At 40.8% G+C, this 24,262-nt stretch overlaps 1 protein-coding gene and 1 pseudogene across 1 annotated transcript; one reads left to right on the top strand and one right to left on the bottom strand.

Annotated features, from left to right (window-relative positions):
- Window positions 1-1,790: 1,790 nt before the first annotated feature.
- On the bottom strand, window positions 1,791-2,716 carry LOC107627041 (uncharacterized). Its single transcript, XM_016329921.1, has 2 exons — window positions 1,945-2,716; window positions 1,791-1,825 (listed from the first exon to the last, which is right to left on the bottom strand). Exons 1-2 carry the CDS (start codon window positions 2,714-2,716, stop codon window positions 1,791-1,793), a joined length of 807 nt encoding a protein of 268 aa, XP_016185407.1.
- A 2,505-nt stretch (window positions 2,717-5,221) lies between these two features.
- Window positions 5,222-22,806, top strand: LOC107627040 (glutamate receptor 2.2-like; annotated as a pseudogene).
- The last annotated feature ends 1,456 nt before the right edge of the window (window positions 22,807-24,262 follow it).

Raw genomic sequence — 24,262 nt, 5'->3', positions numbered from 1 at the left:
GAGCCTTGTAGCGCTCAATATTGCCTGATGAATCCTTCTTGGTTTTAAATACCCATTTACAGCCAATGGCCTTTTCCCCATCAGGCAATTCTACAAGATCCCAAACTTGGTTATCTGCCATAGAATTCATTTCATCCTTCATAGCATCTAGCCAGAAATTAGAATTACGACTTTCCATTGCTTGTGAAAACGTCGTTGGGTCATTTTCATCACAAACATCATAGTCAGACTCAGCAAGATACACTACATAGTCACTAGAAATTGCAGGCTTTCTTATTCTTGTTGATCTTCTAAATGTTACATCATCAACCTCTTGTAAAGGTAGTGGCATAACAGGTTCTCCCTCTTCTTGAAGTTGCTCTTGAGCAATATGTTCTTGAATAACATTTTCATTATGAAGAGTTTGATCCTCCACCATATGATCTACTTGAACATTATCTTCATGATGTGGAACATTAGTAATAGGTTCTTCTACATTGACCCTATTTGTATGGGCATTGTATTGAACAATTATTCTTGTACATGGAGAGGTTTGATAAACATTATCATTCTCAACAACTTTAAGAGGATGATTTCTCCCACTTTCCACATCATGCTCTAAAAACCTTGCATTTCTAGATTCAACTATTTTACTTGAATGGGAGGGACAATAAAATCTGTAACCCTTAGACTTTTCTGCATAGCCGATAAAATAGGCACTTATCGTCCTTGGGTCCAACTTTCTTTCTTGTGGATTATAAACCCGAACTTCAGCAGGACAACCCCAAATACGTATATGATTCAAACTAGGTTTCCAACCTTTCCATAGCTCAAATGGTGTTTTAGAAACTGCCTTTGTTGGAACTCTATTTAATATATACGCAGCTGTCTTAAGGGCTTCACTCCACAAGGATAAAGGAAGATTGGAGTTGCTAAGCATACTCCTCACCATATCCAGCAAAGTCCTATTGCTTCTTTCAGCTACACCATTTTGATCTGGTGTGCCAGGCATGGTGTATTGTGCCACAATACCATGTTCTTGAAGATACTTTGCAAATGGACCAGGTGCTTGTCCACTTTCAGTATATCTCCCATAGAATTCTCCACCTCTATCTGATCTCACGATCTTAATTTTCTTTACGCATTGTTTCTCTACTTCAGCTTTATAAACTTTAAAAGCGTCCAATGCCTCATATTTATTATGAAGCATATAGAAATACATATATCGTGAATAATCATCAATAAAGGAGATGAAGTATTTCTGACCACTTAAGGACATATCAGGACAACATATGTCAGTGTGAATTATTTCTAATATGTCAGAACTCCTTTTAGCACCTTTTTGAGACCTTTTGGTTTGCTTTCCCTTAATACAATCCACACAAGTATCAAAATCAGTAAAGTCTAGAGTTTCAAGAAATCCATCACTTACTAATTTCTTTATTCTCTCAATGGAGATGTGTCCCAACCTTCGGTGCCACAACATGAAGGATTTTTCATTCATACCATTACCATGCATAACCATAAGACTAGATGGAACATTATTAGCTAAATGGACTTTAAATAAATCACCAATTAAAGTACCACGTCCAATAATATTAGAATTTTTAATAATGTCAACAAAATCATCATAAAAATTTATACATAATCCTTGTTTTACAAGCTTAGATAAAGAAATCAAATTTTTAGAAAAATCTGGAATATAAAAGGTTCTTTCTAAATCTAAAATACAACCAGTACTTAATACAAGCCTAAATGTTCCAACAGCTTCCACACGTGAACGCATTCAATTGCCCATATAGATGCTCAGTTCACTTCCTATCGGTTTCCTTTTCCTTATGAAACCCTGCATGGTATTTGAAATATGAATTTCAGCACCAGAATCAATCCACCAAGTGTCATGACATATTTCAACAAAATTAGATTCAAAACACACTGAAGGAATAAGATCACAAAGGTTAGTACCTTTCTTTTCAAGCCAAACTTTAAATTTTGGGCACTCCTTCTTCATGTGTCCTTTCTTTTTACAAAAGAAACACCGTGCACCTTCTTTCTTCATAGGATGGGATACAATACCCTTTCCTTTCTTCTTATGAGCTTGCTTTTTACTACCCTCATTTGTCACTAATAGTGCACTTTCACCAAGTTCCTGAATTAGCCTTCCTTCCTCTTGCACACACATCACCAGTAATTCATTAATGGACCATTTTTCCTTATGTGTGTTATAAGAAATCTTAAATGGTCCGTACTGGATAGGAAGAGAATTTAGAATAAGATGCACCAGAAATGAGTCAGAGATCTCAACCTCTAAAGCTTTCAGTTGTGCTGCAATGTCTCCCAACCTCATGATGTGTTCACGCACACCTCTTACGTCGGTAAGCCTCATAGATGACAATTGTGCCATTAGGGTGCTTGCGAGTGCCTTACTAGAAGACTCAAACTGTTCATCAATAGCCTTCATATAATCCTTGACATTCCTACAATCAGGAATTGAACCTCGGATACTAGCTGAAATACGAGACTTAATGAACATCATACTTAAACGGTTGGATTTCTCCCACCGTTCGTATAATGCTACCTCGGCTTGAGAACTAGCATCAGTAGGTGTCGGAGGCTCTTCCCTACCAAGAGTATAGTCAAGGTCTGCACACCCTAAATGAAAGAGAATCTTATCTTTCCATTCTTTATAGTTGTCACCACTTAACAAATGAACTTCAGATACAGTTTCAGATATCATTACTGCTGCAAATAATAAATCATGCTAACATTACTCAACTTTAAATAGGCACATCAAAATCCATAATATATGATAATACATGCCAATGCAAGTCATATCAAAATAAATATAAATTATAGTGTTATTAAAATCTACCTGTGGGCAAAGATTTTAACACACATAATATTTACTATATGAACTAAAGTATTGAAACTAGAAAATAAAATACTACTTCTTAATACCTGTAGGCTAATTAAGAAGTAAAAAATATTTTCTATTTCAATCTAATTATATGTGAATAACATAATAAATTCCTGTGGGTAAGTTTATTATATAGTTCACAACAATTACAAATATATTATATTAATATTTATGTGATTTCTTTAAATATAATTATTATTAAGGATGCTGTAGCTACTCCTCAATAAATCATATATTAATCACAATATGATATGCAGCGGAAGAATTTATATTGCATGCAAATATAATCATTAAATAAATAAATTCAATAACATGATTAATATCAAAAGTGAAGATGATCTAGTGGATTACTATTTTGCCAATATTTAGAAGATCCAAGTTTAAACCTCACTCCAACCAAAATTTGAATTTTATAATAAAATTTAAATTTTGAAACACAACAACTTTAACGTAAAAGTAGAAAGCATTTAATATTATATAACAAACAAAATTCATCCATTGAAACAAGTTTATTCTGTCTTCTTTCTTCCACCGTCTTCCCTTTCTTCTTCTCTTTTTTTTTTTAATTCAAGAATAAGAAAACTTATGGAAATCATGGAAAATTATACTATTATGAAGAACATCTACGACACAAATTTAGAAGATTCTTTATGAGAATATTATTTATTATTCTCTCTTCTTATGGTACGTCAACTTTAACTTTCAATGATTTTTCTTACTTATTTCAAAATTCATACTACACATTCTTCTTTTGAAAATAATTTATCAAAATAATGCACAGTAATCAAATTTTTAAATGGCAAGGCAGAGACAATTTTGCTCTGATACCACATGTTAGATTTCTTTATAAAACCAGTAATTTACGTACCTCCAGCCATTGCCAATAAATTCTTTGATTTAATTTGGAATTTCCAATTCTTGAATCACAGAAAACCAGATGGAATCAAGGTGTATTTTTTTTTTGTTCTGATGATCAGAATTGGGGACCCAAATTTTATAAAGTTTATGATGAACAGTCGTGTTCTTTCCATCAAAGAACAGACCAACTGTCAATATAATAATGAATAATTACAATACCACCCAAACTAATTTCTATATTAACAAATTGGACCACAATTAGAATAAAAATTCTAACTATAGAGTATTATTGAGGAGGTATATTTGTGATATCTTGTAATGGTGTTGCCATGTTAGTTAGTCCACTTGATGTATCAATTTGTTTTCCTCGTTTAATACTCTCTCGGTAACTGGCACGCCTTCTGGTAAGGTGTTGCTGCCTTTATTCTTCACTCATATTTTGTCTTCATTGTCTGGCATAGTCTTGCCAAGTTCGTCGATGACATAAATTAAAAAAAAAAACAGAACATTCGCTATGGAGAATGAATATTAAATAAGACCAATTTTAACTATTTTTTACTAATTTTTTTTGTTATCAAATATTTCAGTTACTTTTTATAGGCGCATCACGTTTAATTTCTCCATGTATTATGGATATTGGTTTCTATTCACATAGATCAGAGTTGTCACACAATATGGTATATCTAATCATTGTACACTAAGGTGACTTGGCTTACTGTTTTTTTCATTAAAGAGTGCAATATTCAGTGTTGGTATACTCTTTCAACTACATGCCTTCAAGAAAGACGACACTTGTATTTTTTCTTATCAATTACTTTTAATATTTAAATAAAAAATATTTAAAAAATATGCTACAACTAAAATTTTTTTTCCAACAGTTACAAAACTGTTGTCAAATTGAGCGTCACTTGGCCAGTTAGCGATAGTTTAACCATTAGCATAACTATCGCTAAATTATTTGTACTGATTTTGGGATGTCTAATTATTGCTAAGTTGAAGGATTTGGGTTACTTTCATTTTAATTTTTGCTATATTTAGCTATAATTTCATTATGCTTGAGAATAATTATTGTAGAATATTCAACATTTGTTCTGTATTAACACCATATTTTATTATTATTTTTTTTGACAATTATAAAAAGATAAAAATTAAGAAGACTACTGTAATTATAAAATGGGTTCAAGAAGATATGATTTATGAGGATTATCAAATACAATTCAGAAAAAGTACTTGTAGAATGAATATTATTAGGATAATTGTCACACAAGAACATATCACATAACTATTGAACAATATTAAGGAGAAAAGCAGAAGTTTAGGCAAGAGAACAATATTGAAGGAAGAATAGCTAGCTTGCATTTCAAGAAACTGAGGAACAGAATTGAGCTTCGTTCTGATTAATGGCAGAATTGCTGAGTTGCAGGATTAGATTGTGTTTAATAAAGAAGAAAGAAAGAGAGCATAGGAATGAGAGTGACTGAATATACTTCTATGCTTTGTATTTCATTGAAAAAAGTGTACTAATCTTAAGGATACATATTAAACCTATTTAAGTATTTATACTACCTGCTGCTACACATACTCAGCAAAACTAACTTATCTATCTTGACATTCTTTACAAGAAACAGACTTAACTAACTCTTGCTATCTTTATCACTATCTTGTATCTTGTTTTGTAGTATCACACCCTTAACAAATATAGAGGATATACTCAAATAAGTCTCTAAAAAATTTTACCTGGAACATTTTAGTCTCCAGAAAAATTTTATTACGTTGAGGTTTCTTAATTTTATAAAAGTAAGACATATAAATCTTTACATTAATCAGTTCCATTATTTTCTCTTAGACAAATAGATCATTAAAATTGTGACGGAAGAACCTATCTATGTACTTTTAGAGACCTCAATGTAATAAAAAAAATTTTAAAAACAAAAATATTTTAAAATTTTTTAAAAACCTGTTTAAATATATACTCACAAAAAAAAATATATATATATATATATATATAGTGAAATTGTAATAAAAGAATGAGAATAAAAATTGAAATGAAAATAGAAAGAAAATATACGCATGAAAATATTGATTAAAGAACAATAATAATGCAATATTATTTTGTGTTAGTATTTAATCAATAATAATTTGTATTTATATTTATAGATATTTTACACACAAAAAATATATAATTTATATTTATATTTATCATAATTTTATACACATAAATCAATATCTTTTATATTTACACATATATTTTGCAAAATTTATATATATAAATTAATAAAATTTATTTATTAAAAATAATTTAGTATTTATACCAACTAAATAATAATAAAAAATACTAAAACTAAAAGTTACTGTCTCAAGAGTTTCTCTTTGATTAAATATTGACTAACTAGCATTTTTTTCTATTTTTACGACGATGTAGGTGTGGACCTTATAAAGAATGAGCAAGTGGTAGCTGTGATAGGACCAATCACAACAATGGAAGCCATGTTTGTGATCAACCTCGGAGATAAAGCGCACGTGCCCATTCTCACGTTCTCAGAAATGAGCCCTTCTCTCTCATCACTCCACACCCCATACTTGTTCCAAATTGCAAAGAAAGATTATTATTTCACTCAAGTCGAGGCCATAAGCGCCATTGTTCAAGCTTTTGGGTGGAAACAAGTGGTTCCAATATACGTGGACAACGGTTATGGCGAAGGACTCATTGCATCCCTAACCAATTCATTTCAGAAAGCATACATTCGTGTTCCTTATCTCAGCGCCATTGATTTCTCAGCCACAAATGATGCCATTGAGAGAGAGCTCTACAAGCTCATGACTATGCAAACTGGAGTCTTTGTTGTTCACATGACATCCCGTCTTGCCTCTCGTCTCTTCACCATTGCCAAAGACATTGGAATGATGGATGAAGGTTATGTTTGGATTGTGACTGCTGGAATCGCTAATCTCTTTAACTCATTGGACTCTTGGGTTATGAAATCCATGGAAGGTGTGCTGGGTGTTAGGCCTTATATTCCAAGAACAAAACAGCTTCTTGATTTTAGAGCTCGATGGAAAAGAGAGTTCTTAAGAGACAATCCAACACCTGTTGATGTTAATTTGGATGTTTTTGGAATATGGGCCTATGATGCTACTGCTGCATTAGCCATGGCAGCTGAGAAGCTTGACAACACTGTTTTCGGCTTCACTAATGTGAGCAACAACTCCAGCAACGTGACTGATCTTGAAAACTTTGGCGTTTCGCGAAACGGCGAGAAGCTGAGGGAAGCTTTATCAAATGTTAGATTCAAAGGTGTTGATGGTGAGTTCAAAGTAGTGGGTGGTGGCCTGGTGGGAAGTTAGAAGCATCACCATTTGAGATAGTTAATGTGATTGGTAATAGTGAGAGGAACATTGGATTTTGGACACCACAGAAGGGACTAATCAGAGACATGGATGCAAATAATTCAACTTCTAAGGAGAATCTAAGAACAATTCTATGGCCAGAGGACTCTTACTCTGTTCCAAAGGGATGGGAAATTCCTACAAATGGTAACAAGTTAAAGATAGGAGTCCAGTGAAAGATAATGGCTTCTCTGAATTTGTGAAAGTAATCCATGATCCTATTACCAATTCTACAAAGGTCACCGGGTTCTGCATTGATGTGTTTAATGTTGTGGTAGAAGTATTAGAATTTAGAATATCATCATTAGGGAACAAAATCAGAAAAATATCAAAGAGGATTAGAAAAAAATCAATGTAATTTATTAGGATATTATTCCATAACAAGTGTACTCTTAGCGTACTCTTGATCTATATATTGGTAAGAACTTTGTAATAAAAAATGAGAAATATGAATAACAAATAATACTTTTCTAAATAATTCTTCGTTTCTTTCCTAAAACTCTTTGTACCATGGTATCAAAGCAGAGTTAGGTTCTAGGGACTCAAAATTAACCATTTCTTTACAAATTGCAAATATGTTACGCAATAATTTTGGAATGCGATCATCACAAACCAATTCCGACAATTTGTCAATTGGTTTCAAACTAAACGGATATGATTATCCATTATGGGCAACTCTGATGAAAAAAGCAATTGGTGGAAGAAGAAACACACCAAAGAAAACTGCTTTAATATTGTGGGTTACCCAGATTGGTGGAAAAATAATCCCAAGTCATCAAGAAATCAGAATAAGGGAGTCGTGAGCATCCCAGAGCAGCGGTGGCGAGGCCAGAAGAGAGGAAGCAAGTCACTATGGCAAGACAGCAGCGACGGTAAGGGTAAGGACTACTGAACTCCATGCCTGCTCAGCCCAGACCGCGACTCAATATAAAGGGGATACCCAAAATCAGAATCCAATTAAAAAGATAAATGATTGGATTTTCGATTGTGGGGCTACTGATACTATGACTCATGACCTCCATGATTTTAATAGCTTGACTATACTCTCAAAAGCTCATATTGAAACAGCTAGTGGGGAATTAATTGATGTTAAAGGAGGAAGCTCCATTATTTTTTCAGAAAAATTGAAATTAAAAAATTGCCTATATGTCCCTGAACTATCATCAAAATTATTGTCTGTTAGCCAAGTAACAAAGGAACTAAATTGTGTGGTACTCATGTACTCTACCTTTTGTCTTTTACAGGACATTCTTACGAAGGAGATCATTGGGCGTGGTATTGAGCGAGAAGGCCTTTACTACGTTGATGAAGTAGCACACCAGGGTCATGCCATGCTTGCTCACGGAACGGTTACTAGACAACTTTGGTTATGGCACAGGCGTCTCGGACATCCTTCATTTGGGTACCTCAAGTTACTATTTCCTAGTCTTTTTACAAGTAGTATTGAACCCCTCATATGTGAAACTTGTATTCGTGCAAAAAATCACAGAGTTTCTTTTCCTCCAACCAACACTAGAGTCAATTTTATTTTTTCTCTAATACACTCAGATGTGTGGGGTCCAGCTCCTATTTCCCATAATAATTTTTAATATTTTGTGTTATTTGTGGATGATTTCTCTCGCATGACTTGGGTATATTTTTTAAAACACAAATCTGAAGTACCTGATAAGTTCTTTGCTTTCTACCAAATGATTCAAACTCAATTCAACAAGAAAATCCAAGTACTTCGCTCAGATAATGGTGGGGAATTTATAAACCAGTCAATGCGCGATTTTTTTATGAAAAATGGTCTTATTCATCAAACTTCCTGCCCAAATACACCCCAACAAAATGGTGTGGCTGAGCGGCGAAATCGTAAGTTACTTGAGATGACCCGAGCCATGCTTTTTGATGCACACATTCCAAAAATTTTTTGGCCTGAAGCTATAGCGACCTCTGCCTACTTACTAAATCGCCTACCTACCCAAGTTCTCCACCACAAAACACCCTTACAAGTCTTGGCTACTCAAACTGCAATCCCGCCTATTCTAACCTTACCACCTCGGGTATTTGGATGTTCCGTCTTTGTCCATATTTCCAAAGCCAATAGAACCAAACTTGATCCTTGTGTAGAAAAATGTATTTTCGTTGGGTATGCTACACACTAAAAGGGGTATAGGTGCTACAATCCAATCACTCGTCGTATTCATGTGACCATGGATTGTGATTTTTTAGAATCCGAATTTTATTTTAGCCGCCAACATGGAATTTAGGGGGAGAACAATAAAGAACCACCAAGTTGGCTAAATAACCTTTGTTGCCTAGAAACTGTTCAAACAGAGCAAGTAGATGGAGCCACCGAGCATACTTCACTCAACGTAGAAAATAACTCGGTACATACAACCAGTGAGAGTCCTTTTGAGAATGTCAGACAAGAGGTAAGTAATTGTCAATCTGATAATTTACTCCCTGTTTTTAATGAGGCCACTAACAATAACAGTATAGCACTGGAACATGAAGAACCAGAGCCCAATACCTTAATTCTTCCTCCAAGAAGAAACAGAGGGATTCCTCCTGATCGGTACTCACCAGAACATGTTTTCCGTAACTCAAGATACCCAATAAGAGTGGCTAGAGAAGGAATAGCAGATGTTGTAAAGACTTTTTCCGCCAGACTCTTAACAGAAGACATTCCAAGAACTGTCCGAAAGGCCAATGCGAAAGCTGAATGGCGAAAAGCCATGAATACAGAAATGGACGCTCTAGAGAAGAATGGAACTTGGGAAAAGTGTATCCTACCGACAGAAAAAAAGCCAGTCGGGTGCAAATGGGTTTTCACCATTAAACACAAGGCAGATGGCACTATTGAACGGTACAAGGCAAGGTTGGTGGCCAAAGGTTATACACAGACCTATGGTATCGACTACACTGATACTTTTTCACCGGTTGCAAAGATTAATACTATCAGGGTGTTGTTTTCAATAGCAGCAAATGAAGACTGACCACTCCACCAATTTGACGTCAAGAATGCTTTTTTGCATGGAGAGTTGAAAGAAGAAGTGTACATGGAAGCTCCTCCAGGTTTCTCAACGGGATTTGGAAAACATGAAATTTTTCGATTAAAGAAGGCTCTTTATGGGCTTAAACAATCTCCACGTGCCTGGTTTGGAAGATTTACAGTTGCCATGAAAAGGTATGGGTACAAGCAAAGCAACTCTGATCATATCCTTTTTTTGAAAAAATGGGGAGATTTAATCACTTGCCTAATAATCTATGTGGATGATATGATCATAACGAGAAGTGATGTTGAAGAAATTGCAAAATTGAGAAGGAACCTATTTACAGACTTCAAAATGAAGGATTTGGGAGGACTAAAATATTTCTTAGGAATAGAGGTTCTACGATCCAGTAAAGGAATCTTTATCTCCCAAAGAAAGTACATTTTGGACCTTCTGGCAGAAACAGGAATGGTGGATTGCAAACCAATAGATACGCCCATACAAGTTAATCACAAGTTAAAGATGGTAGAAGGTGCCACCCTAGGAGATAAGGAAAGGTACCAACGACTGGTTGGAAAACTAATTTACTTATCACATACTCGGCCTGACATAGCTTATGCTGTGGGAATAGTAAGTCAGTTTATGCATAAGCCACAAGAAGATCATATGGAAGCTGCTATGCGGATAGTTCGATATTTGAAGGGAGCTCCAGGAAGTGGAATCATTTTCAAAAGGAATGACCATTTGAAGGTTGAGGCATACACTGACGCAGATTGGGCGGGCAACCCAAATGATAGAAGATCAACAGCTGGTTACTTTACACTTGTTGGAGGCAACCTGGTAACCTGGAAAAGCAAGAAGTAGAAAGTTGTAGCTCTTTCAAGTGCTGAGGCAGAATTTCGAGGGATCGTTAAAGGCATAACTGAAGTATTGTGGATAAGACAATTGATGACTGAGATTGGGTTTCCACCACAATCGACAAGCCAGTTGAAATGTGACAACAAAGCCGCAATCAGCATTTTAGAGAATCCTGTACAACATGATAAAACAAAACATGTTGAGGTGGATCGACACTTTATCAAAGAAAAAATTGAGAATGAAATTATTGAGCTTCCATTTGTGAGATCAGAAGACCAGTTGGCTGATATTCTTTTAAGACAAGCCCTTGCTAAAGTTCTAACCAAGCTGAGTATTGGTGATCCCACTACTCACCTTGAGGGGGAGTATTAGAATATCATAATTAGGGAACAAAATCAGAAAAATATCAAAGAGGATTAGAAAAAAATCAATGTAATTTATTAGGATATTATTCCATAACGAGTGTACTCTTAGCGTACTCTTGATCTATATATTGATAAGAACTTTGTAATAAAAAATGAGAAATATGAATAACAAATAATACTTTTCTAAATAATTCTTCGTTTCTTTCCTAAAACTCTTTGTACCATGGTAACAAGAAGCGTTGCCTTATGCCCTTCCATTTGAATTCATTCCATTTGAAAATTCCAACAATGAGATGGCAGGAACATATGATGATTTGATCACCCAAGTTTATTTAAACGCGTTTAATTTTGATATAACAAGAGTGTAAGATATTTTACTATAATCTAATCATATCTATTTTTAGATGATTATTCATGTAGTCGATATAAAAATTAATTATTTTTACTAATACGATATTACATAATTGGATACAGATATATTTTTCTACCATTAAAACTATATCACAATTAAATTCATATTTAGACATTGAAATCAATGTACCATTATTATTCATGAGTTTAATCTGATTGTGAAGCCATGCATGTCTATTGGCGCAGAAGTTTGATGCTGTGGTGGGAACACAATGATTACGGGAAACAGGTCCAAATATGTCGATTTCACATTGCCGTACACAAAATCTGGTGTGACTATGGTTGTTCCAGTAAGAGACAATAGAAAGAAGAATGCATGGGCCTTCTTGAATCCATTGACATGGGACTTTTGGGTAACAATATTTTTACCTTTATTTTAATAGGATTTGTTGTTTGGGTACTTGAACACTGTTACGGCCTGGCCCAAGATTCTCGCGGGTCGACCCGACCCGAGCTCCACCCGGTCCAGCCATGCATCCTTTAACCGACCCGGACACGCGTTCTGTACGGCTCGCACGCAGCTATGGGACAGCATCCTTTAGGATATGGGCCTGTCCCCATGGGGGGCCCACCACTAACATGTATATAAGGGGAAGACTGGCTCTTCCCCCAAGGTACGTCACATATCACACTACCTTTTCCGCCTGCACATTACTGACAAGAGCGTCGGAGTGTCTTTGCAGGTGACACCCCCCTCTCTCCACGAAGAGCACGGGACATCGGGACCTCGCATCCTTCGATCGGCAGTCCACGACCTGACGAATCCCTACCAACATCCCGGATCGCGATCCGAACCGTCCGGTAACCGACCTACCGAACATTGGCGCCGTCTGTGGGGACGCTCCATGGACTTCGTGCTAGTCGAAACGGAGGCAAGCCGCGAGCCCGTACCCGGAGGGGACACCGCCAGGACGGGAACCCGACAACATCCGAGATCCCCCGAGGGACGCAACCCAGGCGCACGAGAGACGCCCCTTCGGGGGGACTGGCGACAACCACGCCAGAATAATGCAAGAGCTACGCCATAGAATGCAAGACTTGGAGCGCCGATTACCGGACAGGGAACGCGACCAGCGCACCCCGGAACAGAGTCATTCCCGTTCTCGCTCTAGGAGCCGCTCCCGGCACACGCCTAGCCCCCAGGGCGAATCAAAAAGCACTGGGGAGAGAGGACGCGCGAGAAGGCGTCACGACCCCGTCATTTACGCCAGGCGCAAAGGGCGGCGTACCACGAATCGAGGGGACGAAGATGCCCGTCGGGAGAACGACGAAGGCAGAACGAATACCCGGGGACACGTGATAATAGGAGCCACCCCATTCCACCGCTCCATACTCGAGGTCCGGCTGCCAAAGCATTTTGACAAGCCGACGGACATGAGGTACGATGGAACGCAGGACCCCCTGGAGCACCTAACGGCCTTCGAGGCCAGGATGAACTTAGAAGGAGTAGGGGATGAGGTAAGATGTCGCGCCTTCCCGGTCACTTTGGCGGGACCTGCAATACGGTGGTTCAATAACCTCCCGCAGGGCTCGGTGACCCAATTCTCCGACATCAGCCATACCTTCCTGGCTCAGTTTACAACCAGGATCGCCAAAGCCAAGCACCCGATCAATTTGCTAGGGGTGACCCAGAGAGCCGGGGAGCCGACCAGGAAATACTTGGACCGTTTCAACAACGAGTGTTTGGAAATTGACGGTTTGACGGACTCAGTAGCGAGTTTATGCTTGACGAATGGGCTCCTGAATGAGGACTTCAGGAAACACCTTACCACAAAGCCAGTCTGGACAATGCAAGAGATCCAGTGCGTGGCCAAGGAGTATATCAACGACGAGGAGGTGAGCCGAGTCGTGGCTGCCAATAAACGGTAGCCCGCCTACAACCAAGCCCGGCACTACGAAGGCAGAGAGAAACCAAGGGAACACGCCAGGGACGGCGAGCCAGGCAAAGCCTTGAAGCCGTTCCCCCGAGTCAGGAAATTCACTAATTACACCCCCCTTCACGGCACCGATCACGGAAGTTTACCAACAGATAGCAGAGAAGGGGATACTGACGAAACCCCAACCACTGAAGGGCAGGACGAGGGGAGATAAGAGCCTCTACTGCGAATATCATAAAGGATACGGACACAAAACCCAAGACTGCTTCGACCTAAAAGACGCCCTGGAGCAGGCAATCAGGGACGGAAAACTTGCCAATTTCTCCCATCTTATAAGGGAGCCGAGGAGACGCAATCGGGATCATGGAGGCGAAGACGGCTCCCGGGCAGTAAGACAACGCCGAGAGCCAGAGAGGGACGACCACGGTCTCACGGTGGTGAACGTAGTAACAGCGAGAAACTCCGCCCCAAGGTCGAAATCAGCACAGAAAAAGATGCCAAGGTCCTCGCAGTCTCCTCCTCGTCTGCCAGAGGTTCTCGAGGACTCCCACCCATCTCCTTCGGCCCCGAAAATCAATGGTTCGATGAGATGCCTGAAAGTCCTCCCATGGTCATCACGGCCAGGGTCGGAACCGGCCTCGTCAAACGGATCCTGGTGGATACGGGGCAGATTCGAACATCATGTTTCGAAACGTCTTTAATGCCCTGGGACTATGAGATACCGATCAGGTGACCCACCAGCACTGTGTGGTAGGATTGGGAGACCACTTCATCAAGCCGGATGGAATCATCTCGCTCCCGACCTCCGTTGAGCAAGGGCAAAGGTGAAGGACTGTGATGGCAGATTTTGTAATCTTACGAGATTCCACAGCCTACAACATTATCTTGGGGAGGAAAGCCATCAACGACCTGGGGGTTGCCATTAGTACAAAGCTGCTCGTGATGAAGTTTGTTGCTGATGACGGATCTGTAGGATCCATCAGGGGAGACTTGGAAACGGCGGTCGCCTGCGACCACGCCAGCCTCTCTCTCAGGAAAAATTCCAAAGAAGCTTCAGGAGTTTTCCTCGCCGACTTGGACGCCAGGATAGAAGATAAGCCCAGACCTGAGCCAGAAGGGGATTTGGAAAAATTTAGGGTTGGTGACGGGGACGAGAAGTTCACGTTCATAAACAGAAACCTCCCCCATGAATTAAAGGAGCCTCTGATGGAGATGATCAGAGCCAATGCCGACCTCTTCGCTTGGACGCCAGCCGACATGCCAGGGATAGATCCCCAGCTCATGTCACACCATCTGGCCGTCAAACCTGAAGCCAAGCCAATAGCCCAGAGGAAGAGAAAGATGTCGCAGGAAAGGGCAGAGGAGGTGGCCAGGCAGGCGGCCAGCCTCCTTGAAGCAAGGTTTATCCGGGAATTGGACTACTCGACCTGGTTGTCGAACGTAGTTTTGGTAAAGAAGCACAATGGGAGGTGGAGAATGTGTGTAGACTACTCTGACCTCAATAAGGCATGTCCTAAGGACTGCTACCCCCTGCCAAACATTGACGCACTCGTCGATGCAGCTGCGGGGTACCGGTATCTGAGCTTCATGGACGCCTATTCTGGATACAACCAGATACCGATGCACCGACCCGACGAGGAAAAAACGGCGTTCATAACGCCAGGAGGGACCTATTGCTACAAAGTAATGCCATTTGGTCTGAAAAATGCTGGCGCCACATACCAGAGATTGATGAACAAGATATTCAGTGAGCTTATAGGCAAGACAGTTGAAGTCTACGTGGACGACATCCTCGCAAAAACCACACGACCAGACGATCTTCTGAACGACCTGGGAGGTGTATTTGCGTCCCTCCGGCAACACGGCATGAGGCTTAACCCGCTCAAATGCGCCTTTGCCATAGAGGCCGGAAAGTTCTTGGAATTCATGATCACCCAAAGAGGGGTAGAAGCCAACCCCGAGAAGTGCCAAGCGATTCTCCAGATGAAGAGCCCAGGTTGTATCAAAGATGTCCAACGATTGGCGGGGAGACTGACGGCATTATCCCGTTTCCTCGGTGCGTCGGCAGCAAAAGCCCTGCCCTTCTTCAATCTGATGAAAAAGGGAATAGCATTCGAATGGACCCCGGCGTGCGAGGAGGCATTCAACCACTTCAAGGAAATCCTAGCAGTGTCCCCCGGTGCTCGGGAAGTCCAAGGCCGGAGAATCACTCTACCTCTACCTGGCAGTAACAGAGAAAGCGCTTGCAGCGGTGCTCGTAATAGAAGAAGGGAAAGCTCAGCAGCCAGTCTACTTCGTGAGTAGGGCTCTACAAGGAGCCGAGCTGAGGTACAGCAAACTGGAAAAGCTGGCTTTGACACTCCTAACTTCCTCCCAAAGGTTAAGGCAATACTTCCAGGGTCACCGTATAGTCGTGAGAACGGACCAGGCAATTCGCCAAGTACTACAAAAACCTGATTTGGCTGGTAGGATGATGACTTGGGCCATCGAACTCTCCCAATACGACTTGCAATATGAGCCCCGACACGCAATCAAAGCCCAGGCAATGGCTGACTTCTTGGTTGAGGTAACGGGTGATCCCTCCGAGGAAAAGGGCACACGGTGGAGGCTCCACGTGGACGAGGCCTCCAACCAAACGTCCGGGGGAGCAGGGGTCATTTTAGAAAGCCCGGCAGGAGTCATCTACGAGCAATCGACCAAGTTCGAGTTTCCTGTGTCGAACAATCAAGCGGAATATGAAGCTCTCTTAAGCGGACTAATACTAGCACGTGAAGTCGGGGCGACGAAGGTCGAAGTATGCAGCGACTCACAGGTCGTCACCTCCCAAGTAAACGGAAGCTACCAAGCCCGGGACCCCCTCCTGCAAAAATACCTGGAAAAGGTTAAAGAAATGACAAGTCAGTTCCAAGAGGTCACGATCCAATACGTCCCAAGAGAAAGGAACACACGGGCGGACCTCTTGTCCAAACTAGCGAGCACGAAGCCGGGAGCGGTTAACCGGTCTCTCATCCAGGGCATGGTGAAGGATCCAACGGTCGCTCTCCATCTGACAGAGTCAAGCCCCTCGTGGTTGGACCCCATCATAAACTTCCTGGAACTCGGCAAGTTACCTGACGATGAGAAAGCAGCCAAAACTTTGAGAAGGGAGGCGGCCAGATATGCGATCATACAAGGACAACTGTTCAAAAAGGGACTCAGCCAGCCCCTATTGAAATGTTTACACCCCGACCAGACGGACTATGTACTTAGAGAAGTCCACGAGGGGTGTTGCGGGCACCACATCGGGGGCAAAGCCCTAGCGAGGAAGCTCATCCGAGCCGGGTACTATTGGCCGTCAATGATGAAAGACTCAAAGGAATTTGTCAAAAGGTGCATAAAGTGTCAACAAAATACCAACTTCCACAAGGCACCGGCCTCCGAGCTGAGTTCACTGACGACCACTCGACCTTTCGGACAATGGGGAGTAGACCTCCTGGGACCTTTCCCAGTCGGCCCAGGACAAGTCAAATACCTCATTGTCGCTATTGATTACTACACCAAATGGGTAGAGGCTGAACCACTGGCCACAATATCGTCCTCCAACCGCCGGAAGTTCATGTGGAGGCAGGTAATAACCCGTTTCGGTATCCCAGAGGTCGTCATCTCGAATAATGGGACACAGTTCACGGACAAGAAGTTCACGGAATTCCTCTCTGGCCTGGAGATAAAACAGAGGTTCTCCTCGGTAGAGCATCCCCAGACAAATGGGCAAGTAGAAGCCGCAAACAAAGTCATCCTACTTGGCTTAAAGAAGCGCCTAGAGAACAAGAAAGGAGCATGGGCCGACGAGCTCGCTTCTGTCCTGTGGTCCTACCGGACAACCGAGCAAAGCGCCACGGGGGAAACTCCTTTCCGCCTAACATACGGGGTCGACGCGGTTATACCCGTCGAAATCGGCGAACCAAGCCCTCGGCTACTGCTCGCAAGTGTGAACGAAGCGGTGGAAAAGGACCTGGTGGAGGAGACAAGGGAGATGGCTCACTTATCAGAAACGGCGTTAAAACAAAAAATAGCCCTGCGTTATAACACTAAAGTCCTCAGAAGAGATTTCGAGGAAAGAGACCTCGTCCTACGACGCAACGACGTCGGCGTGCCGACCCCTGGAGAAGGGAAGCTGGCGGCAAATTGGGAAGGTCCCTACAGGATTAAAGAGGTGCTCGGAAAAGGTGCCTACAAGCTCGAAAGACTCGACGGCAAGGAAATACCTAGAACATGGAATGCGGGTAACCTAAGAAGGTTCTACTCATGACCAGACGACTCACCGACCTGAGAACCTAAACAGATAGTAAATACTTGCTCTGTTCGCATGATAATTTACCTTTTTATTTTATCAAATACTCGCCATATTGATTGATTTGCCTAGCTAACGATTAACTCCTACTTGTCAAAAATTTTCGTACTTGTCTACTACTTCCCTACGTGTGCTGCGCACGAGAGCACCTTAAAATGGCAGACCGGGACTGATCACCCTGGGGGCCATCTTCCCTACGGCCAAAGCCAATGACGGCGACAACACAACCACGGCGGTCCAAGCCATAACAAACATAAAACGGGAAAACGGGCATGAGCCCACCCCCGAGAGAAATAACGGCAACAAATATAGTAAACGGCAACCCGGCCAAATGACGGAATAAGCATAATTTATAAAGTGTTAAAACATAAAACGAGCAATAAGTTGTTCAGTAAATACATGACAACAATCTTTCCGTCCTGGATAGTCTTGAAAACGCCAATTGCCGACGTGTCGAAATCAGGAGCTGCGATCTTTAGCTGAGCCTTCAGGGCATCTTCGGTCATGGAGATCGCGTTCTTCCCTTGCTCCTTGGTCATTTTGAGCTTCTTCTTAAGCTCTGTGGCTTCAGCTTTAGCGGTTTTTGCCTCTGAGACGGCTTGTTCCCGCTCTTTCTCCAAGGCGGCAACCCGACCCTGAGCGGCATTCAGCTGACCCTCCAAGGTCATCTCACGCTCGACCAGCCGGGCCACGGTCTCGTCGGACGCCTTCAACTTCTCCGCAACAGACGACGCTTTCTCCGCAGAAGCACTGAGCTTTCCCCCCATCTCCGACAGCTGGCCCTGGAGCAGTTCAACTTGGACCTTGAAGTCATTGTTCGCTTTGACAAAGGACTCGAGCTTCCTCCGGAGCGCCTCCATTCCCGACAACTCGAATTCAGCCTTTCGAGCTATCACGGCTCCACGAAGCAAGGTCCGGTACATCCACCTCGCCTGCCCGGACAGCTCAGTCCCATGAAAATGCTCCTCCGTCCCAGGTATCAGCTGCGAGTCAATAAATTTGGTAGCATCAAAGTTCCTTTCCATTAAAAAATAGTGAGGGCCCCTTCCGGGCTGGAAGACATCATCCGCCTCTTGGGAGTATGGATGAGCTCCACGTCACTGTCCGACAAGGGGGTAAAAGACGCATGCCCTTCAACGGGCACCTCCTCACGAATAGGAGAAGCCTGGGCCCCTGCAGTCTGTTTCTCTGACACGCCGGTATCCTGGGGAGAAGGCACAGCCTGATTCTCCTTCTCCCCAGAAGGACCCTCTGACCTCCCGGCATCCTTTTCTTCGGCATTCTCGTCGTCACTCACTTCAAAAAAGGTCTTCACCAAATTCTCAAGTCCGGTCACGGTGGCAGACATTTCCACTGCAGCAAACAACAGACGCATTAGTCGTTAGATCGGGTAAAGAAAACAACAATAAAATGAAGGCAAGCAAACAAGACAACTCACGGATATAGCTCCTGGCGACCTCCCGTTCACCCATGAGGAGATGGGGGTTTACGGGGTTCTTTTCAAAAATAACAGAAAGTACATCAGCTATTTGCTTATCTACGGGCGACAACCTTTTATACGTCACCTTAATGAAAGAGTTCGACCCCGCCCCAAAACTCCAATAAGTTGGGATAAGGCGCTCCCCCTCTAACGACAACCAAAAGGGGTGGCGACCTTTGACGGGGAAAACTTTGAAGTACTTATCTTTGAACCCATGGTAGGAGTCCTCGAAGAGGCCGAATATCCTCCTACCCTAGGCAGATTGGAAAGAAAGGAACCCCTTCCTCACTTTCCCTTGTTTGGAAGGATTAGTAAGGTTGAAGAAGAAGAGGAAGACGTCCACCGACACCGGTAGCTTGAGGTATTCGCAAACCAATTCGAAACAGCGGATTGAGGCCCAGCTGTTTGGATGGAGCTGTGAGGGGGAGACGGATATCCGGTTGAGGAGCGCCATTTGGAAATCAGAAAGCGGTATCCGAACGCCGACTTGTGTGAACATAGATTTGTAGAGCCAAATCCAATCGGGGACACGAGGAGAGTGGAAATTGATCTCATAAATACGCTCGTTGGGGGCAGGAACAGCGGCCTCATAGTTGACCTCCTCGTCTGTTCCCCCACACAAGTAACCGGCTTGCCAGAACTCGGTCAACTCCACCAGATCCATTTGGTTGGGCGAGTCCTTTATATCGGAAGTTACCCAGGCATACAGGTCGTAGGCCGCGCCAGATGCAGAAGCCCGGGAGACAATGCGAGGCATACCTACATCGGGGTACCACTCCGTCAGTCTATGAGGTCGGAAGCCCATAAAAACCCAGAAACTACACCTTTTCAAACTCAAATCATGGCCAAATACGGTTAAAAGCTACGCCTATCACGCAAATCACCTAAAAACCTACCCAGGAATGGTACCCCTCCCTTAATTCATCTACCCCAACATTGGAAAGTCATTCGGCAAAAGTAAACCAAACATGCAACAATCACAAACAGCAACTACGCAGCAGTAAAACATAGTGTAAACACAAGAGAATAGGAACCAAGAATTACCTGAATTGATTGCAGGAACTTGAGAACAAAAAGAGGCGCGAGGGGGCTCGAACAAGAAATTTTGGATATCAGGGAGAGAGGAAGGTGAAAATAGCAGGAGTAGGAGGAAAAGAGAAAGAAACTGTTTAAAAACCACCACAAGGAGCGCGAAAAGAGGCAGGGGCAAAATGGTCTTTGCGCACAAGGTTTTTAACTCATTATGAGCATTTAATGCTCAGCGCGAAGAACGAAGCGACAAACGGACGCCTCAGCAAACCAAGAGACACGCGCACAAGAGACGCGTCTCTCCCACGGTCAGCCGACTCGACGACAACACACGAAACGGGAACATCACGTGCCACCAATAGCCCTCACGACCATCACTGGCGCGTCGGGGGCACTGTTACGGCCTGGCCGAAGATCCCCGCGGGTCGACCCGACCCGAGCTCCACCCGGTCCGGCCACGCATCCTTTAACCGACCCGGACACGCGTTCTGTACGGCTCGCACGCAGCTATGGGACAGCATCCTTTAGGATATGGGCCTGTCCCCATGGGGCCCACCACTGACATGTATATAAGGGGAAGACTGGCTCTTCCCCCAAGGTACGTCACATATCACATTACCTTTTCCGCCTGCACATTACTGACAAGAGCGTCGGAGTGTCTTTGCAGGTGACACCCCCCTTCTCTCCACGAAGAGCACGGGACATCGGGACCTCGCATCCTTCGATCGGCAGTCCACGACCTGACGAATCCCCACCAACATCCCGGATCGCGATCCGAACCGTCCGGTAACTGACCTACCGAACAAACACCAAATCAATGAATGTTTTAGAGGGCCTATGCCTTATCAAATTGGCACTGGCCTATGGTTTTCCTTCTCAACCATGGTATTTTCTCATCGTATGTGTCTATGTCTACTCACTTTGATTTTGATATATTCTTCTTAATTAAATAATTGCTTATTTAAAAAGATAAAAACTCACCTGCAGTTGATTAAATAATTTAACAGGTTTGATTAAATTATCATCTAATGACTTTTAATTATCAACTTCACATGAAGATAATTTTCACCATATGATCGAAAATGTTAACTTTGTGATATGCAGAAGAAAGAGTGGCCTGGAGAGCAATTATGGGTTTTTGTAGTTCAAATTCTGGTTCAAAGCTACACTGCAAGTCTTACCTCTCTCTTAACAGTTGAACGACTTCGCCCAGCATTTACAGATGTTCATCAACTCTTAAAGAATCAGTTGAATGTTGGTTATTTAGAAGCTTCTTTTGTTCATGAAATCTTGAAGGATTTGCGGTTCCATGAAAACCAGCTTAAGATATATAAATCTACAGAAGAATGCAATGATCTCTTCACAAAAGAAAGTGCTAATGGTGGTATCGATGCGGCGTTTGACGAAGTCCCTTATGTGATGCACCTTCTTGGAACTTATTGCTCCAAGTATGCGATGGTTGATCCAAGATTTAAAACTGGTGGCTTTGGCTTTGTAAGTTCCATCTATCCACCGTACCGCACCACTTTTTATATATATAATTCGGTGATTATTTACATGTAGTTGTAAAAATGATAGTTAAAATTTTTTAAATGATTTAATATGTTTTACTAAATTGATATTTAATTATTTTTAATTATTATTTTTACAGAAAAATAATTACTAAAATTTTTATTAATTTTTTTTTTCACATGTAGTTGTCTTCACATAAAATAAAAATTTAAAATCTTCATATAATTTGATATATGAGGAATGCTAGGGGCCAGTAATTTTTGGGATTTATAGCTATCAAATAGCCATCAATGAGGTTTTTAATGGTGTGAGATTAGTGTGAGATTTCATCCAATGACTCACTTTTCTTTGCTGGTTATATGATGGTCAGAATTTGATAAAGTTGCTAGCCCATAGACTTTTTCTTGATATATTTTATTAACTATACATCTTCACAAGAGAATAATAGCTGCTTAACTTTTATTAGTTTGATGACTACTCATGTGCAATTATCTTTATATAAAGATAATAGCGGAGAACCTACACATACATAATTTGTGTTCTTATATATATACGATATGTATATTCAGGTGTTTTCAAAAGGGTCACTTCTAGTGGAGACATATCACGTGCAATCTTGAATGTGAGTGAAGGAGGCAAAATGAGAAGAATTGAGAATGCATGATTGAATGGAAGCAGTTGTCAAGATTCAAATAACAATGCAGCACAAGTACTTCTACAAGCCTAGGACTAGAAAGCTTCTGGGATCTGTTCTTGATTGTAGGTATTTGTTGCTTATTAGTCCTCATTATCTTTTTGGCCAATACTAGCGTGTCGAAGACCTAAAATTTCACCAGCTGCCGAAATGATTTGTCACGATGGAGAGAAGAACGCGTGCAGGAGTGGGTACAACACGCGCAGGGAGGGGCTGATTCTTTTGCAAGAGTAACAGAATGTTGTTGACATGAGATGGATTAATGTGTTTAGACTTTAAGTTATGATTAATGATGATTAGTTGTTTGGGTTGGATTTTTTTATTTGTAGAACCGCTTGTGCACTACTGATAGATTTTGGATTTATTGATAAGGAAAAAAAAAAAGATAGACAAGTTTTGGAGAAGGTTGGGCTAAAAAATTTGGTCCGTGTAATGAGTGTTTTTAAATTTGTATGTTATCCAAAAACAATTGTATGCTATTTTTTGTTAGGAATGTTTTTGTAACAGAGAATAGAGAAAAGAATAAAATGATCAACTTTTTTTTTTCTCCATTATCAGTTTATCACTATTTGTGTCTATTATCTCTATCCTATGCAGCAATGCATACACTAAAGGCTTGTTTGGACACTATTTTCGAAAAATATTTTTTTTAAATGATATTTTTTTAAAAGATCCTTCATAAAAGTAAAAGTGATTTTATATTTGGATTTCTTATGTAAAAAGATCTTTTTATCTAGCAATTATGTTTGAATAAAATAAGATAAAAGTATTTTTTGTTCATTTATTATGTGAAAGAATTATTTTTTAAGGAAAAAAGATCTTTTAAAAAAAGATGTAAATTGTAACTTATCAAAAAAAAATGTTTTTTTTTTTATTTTTCTAGTACTTTTATTTTTATTATTAGAAATTTACCAAACACACTAAAAAAAGATATTTTTCATTGAAAAAATAATTTTTTATCGATTTAATGGCGTCCAAACAAACACTAAGAATAAGATGATTTTTTAAAAGCAAGTATGAAAAACAATATACAAAAATCGATCTTTCATCATCATTAATTTAAATAATAATGCCTCTTATAATTATTTGTTACTTTTGTTAAAAAGAGGCAGTGAAAAATAGGTGTTGTGTAGTAGGAAAAAAAATAAAAATAAAAAAAGGTCTTGGTAGTATTATTTATGGTTGTCGGATTAGATATTTGAGTGTGAAATATTTAAGGTTTAGGATCTAAGATTTAGGATAATGTAGTTAGAGTTTAGTCATTAGGATTTACACTTTAGGGATGAGGATTTAGATTTACAATGTAGGATCTAGGATTGATAATTTAGATTTAAGGATTTAGAGTTTATGGTTGATGATGATAAAGAGTTTAAGGTTTAGAGTTGAGCAACTATGATTTAGTTTTGAAGGTGTAAAGTCTAGAAATTACATTTTAGAATTTATCATTTTAGGTTAGTAAGATTTATAATTTAGAGATTGGGATTTAGAGTTTACAATATAGGATAATGACTGAAATAAGAGGCTCATTTTTATTGATATGGAGGCTTTGTGTGTGTGTTATCTGGATATGGATGCATGGGAGCGCAA

Source organism: Arachis ipaensis, chromosome B2, assembly GCF_059453495.1.
Source record: "Arachis ipaensis isolate K30076 ecotype BB chromosome B2, ASM5945349v1, whole genome shotgun sequence".
Lineage (NCBI taxonomy): Eukaryota > Viridiplantae > Streptophyta > Magnoliopsida > Fabales > Fabaceae > Arachis > Arachis ipaensis.
This window is presented reverse-complemented; position numbering and strand designations above follow the sequence as displayed.

Coding starts and splice junctions, on each gene's coding strand:
- LOC107627041 (XM_016329921.1), bottom strand. CDS start 2,716: ATGATATCTGAAACTGTATCTGAAGTTCATTTGTTAAGTGGTGACAAC. Junction 1,826..1,944: donor AGTTTGGCTTGAAAAGAAAG/GTACTAACCTTT, acceptor AATACCATGCAG/GGTTTCATAAGGAAAAGGAA.